Source organism: Bison bison, unplaced genomic scaffold (genome assembly GCF_000754665.1).
Source record: "Bison bison bison isolate TAMUID 2011002044 unplaced genomic scaffold, Bison_UMD1.0 scf7180017864256, whole genome shotgun sequence".
Taxonomy (NCBI): Eukaryota; Metazoa; Chordata; class Mammalia; order Artiodactyla; family Bovidae; genus Bison; species Bison bison.
Window position 1 is genome coordinate 1,611,297 of NW_011494828.1, and position 8,542 is coordinate 1,619,838.

The window sequence follows — 8,542 nt, forward strand, 5'->3', positions numbered from 1 at the left end:
GAAAACTCAGGATTTCTTTCAAGTTCCAAAGGTGTAAAGATGAAAAAATATTAAGATTTGCTAAAAATTATACAGGAATTTTGGTCCTCATCTTCATATTAATCAACTCTTTCCTAAAAACAATAAAAGTCTAAATGTAGGACTCCCTTTTATTTATTTCTTCAAATGTTCTTATATATATATATAAGAATCATTTTAGATTTTAACTGCAGAACTAAACCTTTATACTTACAAAGTCTTCCTCTTCAAACTGCAACTTTTCTACCTTATCTTCTTTCTTCTCTTCCCTAATATCTGTAGGTGGCTTCTCCTGAAAGACACAGCCTTTCCGGGAATGGAAGCTGCCATTCCAATGGCGATGGTTTCCTGTGCCACCCCCACTACGCTGGCTCATGCCATCATGACCTCGTGAAGAGCCATGCCAACCAGATAGGTTCCCTGTGATTCCAGCATATGCTCCCTTAGAGACACCAGAGTCCACAGAATCATGGCGAAACAGGGAGGGCTGGTGCCAAGAATCTGAAAAAATAAGGAAAAGTAACACATTAGTGTGTTTGCTTTCTGTAAATTCAGGAACAAGTGGGCCATATGCTTCCTGATCTAATTTACAGTATTGCCAAAGCCCTTCAGGGGACTTCTAAATAAAAAATTAAGTCCACACACACACAAAATCACAAGATACATCCTTTTGTTTTAATGTAATTTCTGTATGAGTTCTTTAACTGAATAAATGACTTAAGAGCACCTAAGAATGTTAGAAAGCCAGTATAGCTGAGTGATGACTACTGGACGATCTAATTGAGTATTGTGTTTACAAAAGATCATTATTCCAAGGTTATGGACATGTACCCTCAACCTGGGCTTCCTCTGAGTAGCTTAAATAGTCATGGAAGTTGGGTATGTCTTACCTCCTGTAGTTCGAAGAGGTCCATTGTTGAAAAAGCCATCAGAGGAATTATGTCTACGACGGCTTACTCCAAATCTACCATCTCCTCGGGGTAGGTGCTCTCCGTGTTTTTCGAAAGTCGCTGTAGGTGACTAAGATGATAATAAAGTATAGAGAAGCAAACAGATAAGTACGTATCAATCTCTTTCATTATCTTTGGTTTTGCATCAGGCTTCTAGAAAACAAGTAATATTGGTGGCAGACATCTCCATTTTGAGCACATGGGACATAGTTAAGGGCAATAGTTCTCTGAGTTAGAGAAGTCCTACATTTCCTATTTAATCACTGATTGAATTAATTAACAGGCTACTTCAATTACTTGCATGGTGAGGGGTGGGGGAGGAATCAGTCAATATCCAGAAGAACAAGCTCCAAAACTTACACTTAAAAATGTTGTTAATCTTGAAAGGAAAAGAAAGAAGCTTGGTTTAAAATAATTCTAAATAGCTTATTTGTGTAAATTACTCTCGAATTGGACAGAAAGGAACAGTTTAAATACCATCATGGCATGCCATTAACAATCACACAAAAGTTTTTATAGCTTTATAAAACACTTATTTCCATTGTTTAATACTCATAACAAGATTACAATTTGACATCATCCCCATTTTATTTACACATGAGGAAGGAGGTCAGAGAGAGTAAGTCTCTGAGGTTACACAACTAAAATAAAGCATTTTGAGAAACACTATTATGTCCTTTCCTACTCCAAATAGTTGTATGCTATGACAGTCTTTTTCTCAAACAATAGAAAACCGAAGTTTAATAATCCATGAAATGTATGGTTTACAGGCCCACCACACCCAACATTTGATAAGTGCTTATAGGAGAACTACAGGTTGTGTTAGAGAAATCTTTATATCTATTTCCTTATTATTAATATCTTCACTTACACTTGGTATTGTCAGATTTTATTTAGCCATTCTAGTGGGTTGCAAGGGCTTCCCTAGTAGTTCAGCTGGTAAAGAACCCGCCTACAGTGCTGGAGACCCCAGTTCGATTCCTGGGTCATGAAGATCTCCTGGAGAAGGGATAGGTTACCCACTCCAGTATTCTTGGGCTTCCCTGATGGCTCAGCTGGCAAAGAATCCGCCTGCACTGTGGGAGACCTGGGTTCGATCCTTGGGTTGGAAAGATGCCCTGGAGAAGGGAACAGCAACCCATTCCAGTATTCTGGCCTGGAGAATTCCATGGACTGTATAGTCTATAGGATCGCAAAGAGTCAGACACAACTGAGAGATTTTCACTTTCTTTCAGTGGGTTACAAAGATTTCTCCTTTCCTCCGAAAGTTTACTGGGTTTTAATTCTTCAATTTAGGTTATAATACACTTCAAGTAAATTTTTATGTACGATATAAAGTCAAGGTTGAGGCTCTCCCTCCTATTCCTCCATAAATATCCAGTCCTAAAGCAACCTGTTGAAAAGGATTATCACTTCTGCATTGAATTACCTTGGTACTTTAGTAAAAAATCAACTGACTAAATATACAGGACTATTTTTGAATTTTGTATTCTATTCCACCACTTCACAAGTCTATGCTAATACCACACAAATTTGCTTGCTGTAGCCTTGATGGAAATATTTATTAATAAATTATATTTCCTAATTCTTTTTACCAAGTTCATGGCGCTAAATCAATTGTTCTCTGCAGGTATAAGATCTGCCTACTTTTAAACACTTTCCTAGATCCCATACCTAATCTCTCAGGTCCACCACCTCCAACTCTTGAGGCAGATTATGTCAATTATGAGATGGCTGCGAATTTCACAAGCGCAATTCAAACTGAAATTTAGAGTAAAGGGTTGTGGGTCTAGACAGAGCAGGAACATCTTCCCCAAAATTCATGTTTAAAAAAATGTTTTTTTTTTTCTGAGACTACCTATCAACTTTGTCCCTCCTCTATTAGGTGGCAAAATGGGAAGTATTTTTATTAGCTTCCCAAAGGTTTCCTTTATCAAGAATATATTCCATTTGTCTTTATCCTTAATGCAAATATTTTCTCCAAAATCAGTAAGCAGACCATTGTCTCTGAAATAGAATTTCTAGGATTTAATCTGAGAGTCATGTAGTAGTCAATCAATTACTGTCTATTCTTTTTCCTCATCAACTACTACTTTAGACATATGTACATTCATTCTGAAGATCCATTTCCCCCAAACCGAAGTGTTCTGCAACTAACACAGGAAGTCTTAAGTGTGTCACACAATGAGAAAAGCTTAACATGTAATGAAATAAACAGGACACTTGGGTACACACTGACTTGAACTGCCTAAGTGTTTATACCCTAAAAGTAAGATAAAAGAAAGATAAGTTTATGAAAACATATCTAAAATTCTCAGACAAGACTGAATATACACACAAAAAAACTAGATTGTAAAACAGAGGCTATAAGACAAGGATGCAAAGAATTGGTATTAAGATAGTTACTAGAATGAAGAACAGTACCTTAGCTGACTGTGGTGTTGAGAAATTTAGCCAAGCAGGAACAAAGTCATGCTGCGCCATTTAGGTCCAGTGTCTCTTTTCAACAAGGTGAGGCATCCAACCTCATGGCCAGGATCTGAAAATGAGAAAATTGAAATCATTTATTCTTGGAAGAACCTTGTATCAAGTAAAGGAGTCTGTGATTTCTTTAAGGTTGCCCTTTTACAGAAAGACTTGCTCTCTGAACCTTTCTAGAGTAGTCATCTGGCCTCATACATCAGAGAAGTTCTGAACAAAAACAATAGTCTGTGAATATATAACCATGAATATTCAACACAGAGAGAGAAAGTGGGACATTGCCCTAAAAGTTATATGACAGAAGCTAATGAATTCTTGGGTTATAGCAGAAGAACCTTAAGAATAAACAACTACTCATAACTATAGATATATGCTATGCCAGGTATATGCTGTTGCTGCTGCGGCTGCTAAGTTGCTTCGGTTGTGTCTGACTCTGTGCGACCCCATAGATGGCAGCCCACCAGGCTCCCCCATCCCTGGGATTCTCCAGGCAAGAACACTGGAATGGGTTGCCATTTCCTTCTCCAATGCATGAAAGTGAAAAGTGACAGTGAAGTTGCCCAGTTGTGTCCAACTCTTAGCAATCCTGTGGACTGTAGCTCACCTCCATGAAGACTGTAGGCTCCTCCATCCATAGGATTTTCCAGGCAAGAGTACCGGAGTGGGGTGCCAATGCCTTCTCCGCAGGTATATGCTAAGTTGCTTCCAACACTGCTGATACTTTGTGACCCCATGAACTACAGCCTACCAGGTTCCTCTAACCATGGGATTCTCCAGGCAAGAATACTGGAGTGGGCTGCCACTTCCTTCTCCAGGAGATCTTCCTGACCCAGGGATCAAACCCATGGTCTCTTATGTCTCCTGCATTGGCAGGAGGGTTCTTTACCACCAGCACCACCTGGGAAGCCCCAAATTATAGATACTTATAAAAAAAGATTAATCTGCTTCAGGTAACTTCAGGCAAAAGCAGTAGAAAAAAATCTTCCTAGAGAAGGAAGTTATAACTTCTCAAGAGTTTTTCTATTAGTTCACATTAACTTCTAATCAGAATCAATTTTCCTGAGAGATCTATTAGTGTCTCCAAACTACCTCACTGATAGTCTCCAGAATATATCAGAAAAGAGTAGGTATTTTCCATGATACATATACATACACAGTCTTCTTCCAAAGTTAGACATAGGAGGATACTTACCCCAGAGTATAACCTCTGTGGTCCTGCTTCCTGAACTTCTTGAGTTGCCAGCTGGATTTCCACAAGGTTCTCTTGTTAAAAGGGTACTTAATTAGGCTGGCCAGCAGAATGCCTTACGATGAAGCAGAAAGAATCCAGGCTCTGTGTGGATCAATCTCTCAGTCCCCTCAATTGCTCATCTTAAACTATCTAGTTCCTGACACGTTTCCCAAAGGGGAAGGGGAAAGGGGAAGGGGGAGGGGAACATAAAAAGTATTTGTTACATTTAAAAAATGGGGGGAAGGGGAAAGAGCTATATCAATGTTCACCTCATTCAACTTCCTTGAGTGATGGCACTATGATGTTGCTTAAATAGATAATACATGGACATTTGCACAGTGAATGCAAATACTGTTCATAACAAGGTCATAGCTTAGAAAGACAGAATGACTTTTGTTTGGTCAAATAATGTCACTGAAGTGACAGATCAAAAATAAAACACAGACAAGCTATAAAAGATCTTCTGAGTAGTCAACTCTAGTAGCAAAACATCCACATTACAAAGCCCTTAATTTATAAATCTCATTATTCTTACACAGCTGGTAAAAATAGCCTGCAGGTATGAGTTTATATTTGTCTTATCCTTCAAAATCTACGGACATAAGAAAGCTTGTTAAAAAAAAAAAAAAAACAAAAACAGGAACTTGATATGCCTTTCCCTCCAAGAATAGCAGCTTTCAAGGCAAATTTCTTGGTATAAAGCTCTCAAATGTTTCTATTTCTTTGGTCTTCACTATTTATAAATTCACAGCAAAACTAAAACAAGTAGAAAGGCAGGGCTTAAGAACAGTCATGGAGAAAGCTCCAAAGTGAGGTTTTCTTCTCTTCAGTTTTCTGTATTTCACTTGTTCTGCCCGTTCCCAAAGACTAAATTGAGTTAATGGAAGGTAATAAGAATCTTCTACTTCAGCGGAGAAGTCACTTTGGATCCATTTTCATTGTTATTCAATCATTTAAAAGGCCACAGGAATCTATCACTATAAATGAAAAAACAAAATAACGTATCACAAGAGGCAAAATTACTATATATAATTGCTAAAATGAGACATGGTCAAATGATGGACCTAGGAGACAAAGGTCTAGGAGACAAAACTCAAATCCAATTTAAACATTAATTTAATGTACTACCACCTAAATACATAACTGGCTAAAACTTTTTTAAGGATTTTAAAAGGATTTTAGAAAAGTGAGGTGAAAAAAAAATCTACCTTTAAAATAACTATTTCTCCAATTAGCTATCAAATGTAATTCAGAAATGCAAATTAGAGTCCGTTAGATTTAGACTTTCCCTCATACTTGGAACAGCTTGCCATAAGTGGTCAAAGAGGCATAACTAACTGGTTTATTACACAGTCATCAACTATTTATTTAGTACTAACCACGGCTAGATGCTTAAAAACAAGACATCCGTCATAGCATTCCTCATGTATTTACGTATTTTTAGATACCTACTTATCAATTAAGAGACTTAAGTGCTTATTCTCTGACGTAAGATATGCAGTAAGAGATGACATAAATATTTCTTTGGCAAATTCCTAACATACTTCCAAGGGCTAGAACATTTTCTGATATAAGAGAATGCTTGCATCTGTGGGCAATTCTGGTCTACACTGGTAAATACTAGTTTATAGACTATTTCTCATATAATCAATTCCTGTTTAAAGAAATACTAAATTCAGAACAGTAAATACCTCTGTGGGGAAACAATGGGAAAGGAATCAGAAAAAGATTCTGGGGAGCTTTACCTGTATCTATAATACATTATTAATTGAATGATGGGCATTCACTTGTTCTCTACACTTTTTATATCTTTATAATACACATATGTGTAACATCAACCACACAGAATACACACGTAATAATTTTTAAAAATGACCTTATTAATATGCAAAAGAAGTCTCAGTAAGTTCCAAAGAATAAAAGTCTATGATCTCTTACTATGTTAAAATCAGGAAACAATTTCCTCTTCAGTTCCCACTCTCCTTCCCCTTCCTGAAGAAATACTGTACAAAGCCATTAGGAGCAGTCAGGCGAAATAAAAGCAGCAAAGGGGGAGGCTCCAGAGGCCAGAGCAAGGTACTGGGGCACAATCAGCATGTGAGGGTGTCCACAGAGGGAGGAAGGATACTAAAATGTGTGTACGGCAGCAGTCCTGCACAGGCTGTTGGACCTCATTAGGTGAGTGTCCCAGTACAGTCCAATGCAGAGTATTGGAACCTCAAGAGGAATAACGAGGATTTCCTGGCAAAGGGACATGGCCAAGTGGGTTGCAGGCTTCCACGCAGCAATGTGCCTTCCACAGTTGTTACAACTCAGACGTGTTTAGGGAGAAATACATATAAGGGAGGAGGTGATAAATGCAGGTTGGTTACATACCAGGATTTGATCAAAAAGTAAAAAATATTAGGGAAAAATGGGAGTCAGATTTCTTACTGTGAGAGAAGTGATACAATGATAAACTTTCAAAATCTTTAAGTAGAAGAAAAACCACTATGAATAAATTTGCACTATAACAGCTAGAGCAATATTTAATAAAACATAAGCTTTAAAAACTTATTTTTTTAAGAAGATTAAACAAACAACTTTATTGCTCTTTTTTTTTCATGATGGGAAAGGAGCAATAAAAAGAATCTAAAGAAACACAGAAACATAAGGTCAGAAAAAATCAGAATGATTTTTTAAAACAATACTTATTTTGAAACAGATTAATAATAATTGTTTAAGACAGAATGAAAAAGAGGAAATAAACACAACAGATAAATAAATAATCATGAGTAGGGACTTCCCTGGTGGTCTAGTGGTTAAGAATCCACTTTGCACTGCAGGGGATGTGAATTTGATCGCTGGTTGGGGAACTAAAACTCCAGGAGCTGAGGAGCACTAAGCCCACACCACACACTCCCGTATTCTTGCCTGGAAAATTCCATGGACAGAGGACAAGGAATGGTTAGTTCAAGAATAATCTCTTGATATTGGTTCTGTGGTCCAGCCTAGAGATTTTGAAAATCAGAACTGACTGCAATTCACAACCTGGTGAAAACTTGATTTTTTTTTTTGAAAACCAGTTTTTAATATAAACAAATTAAAAGCCAAGTCACAAAATATTTAGGAAGAAGTAAAATAAACTGAACTACATAATTGATGGGATACGGGAGTAAAAGAGAAATAAAAGTTCATACACTGATTTCTAGCAAGGGTAACTTCGGAAATAACTACCACATCACTGACTGATACAGGGAGTAAAAGCTAACTGGCTACTGTTCCTCCAGTATAATTCAGGTGTTTTTTTTAAAAATAAATTTATTTATTTTTGACTGCACTGGGTCTTTGTTGCTGTGCACAGGCTTTCTCTATTTGTGGTTAGCTGAGGCTATTTTCAAATTTGGAAAACTCAGCAGTGGCCACAGGACTGGAAAAGGTCAGTTTTCATTAAAATCCCAAAGAAAGGCAATGCAAAAGAATGCTCAAACTACTGCACAACTGCACTCATCTCACACGCTAGTAAAGTAATGCTCAAAATTCTCCAAGCCAGGCTTCAGCAATACGTGAACTGTGAACTTCCTGATGTTCAAGCTGGTTTTAGAAAAGGCAGAGGAACCAGAGATCAAATTGCCAACATCCGCTGGATCATGGAAAAAGCAAAGAGTTCCAAAAAACATCTATTTCTGCTTTATTGACTATGCCAAAGCCTTTGACTGTGTGGATCCCAATAAACTGTGGAAAATTCTGAAAGAGATGGGAATACCAGACCACCTGACCTGCCTCTTGAGAAATCTGTATGCAGGTCAGGAAGCAACAGTTAGAACTGGACATGGAACAACAGACTGGTTCCAAATAGGAAAAGGAGTACGTCAAGGCCTGT

At 37.6% G+C, this 8,542-nt stretch overlaps 1 protein-coding gene across 5 annotated transcripts in view; it reads right to left on the reverse strand.

Moving 5' to 3' along the window:
- The window catches only part of GPBP1L1 (GC-rich promoter binding protein 1-like 1), a 72,997-nt gene that overhangs the window by 28,862 nt on the left and 35,593 nt on the right, over positions 1-8,542 (reverse strand). For all 5 annotated transcript variants that reach the window (XM_010847861.1, XM_010847860.1, XM_010847858.1 and 2 more), the window contains exons 2-5: positions 4,642-5,657; positions 3,393-3,507; positions 909-1,038; positions 233-519 (exon numbers count right to left, since the gene is read on the reverse strand). In XM_010847861.1, the coding sequence (XP_010846163.1) occupies positions 233-519; positions 909-1,038; positions 3,393-3,452 (477 nt within the window). In that variant the 5' untranslated portion in view covers positions 3,453-3,507; positions 4,642-5,657. The remainder of the gene's footprint in view (positions 1-232; positions 520-908; positions 1,039-3,392; positions 3,508-4,641; positions 5,658-8,542) is intronic.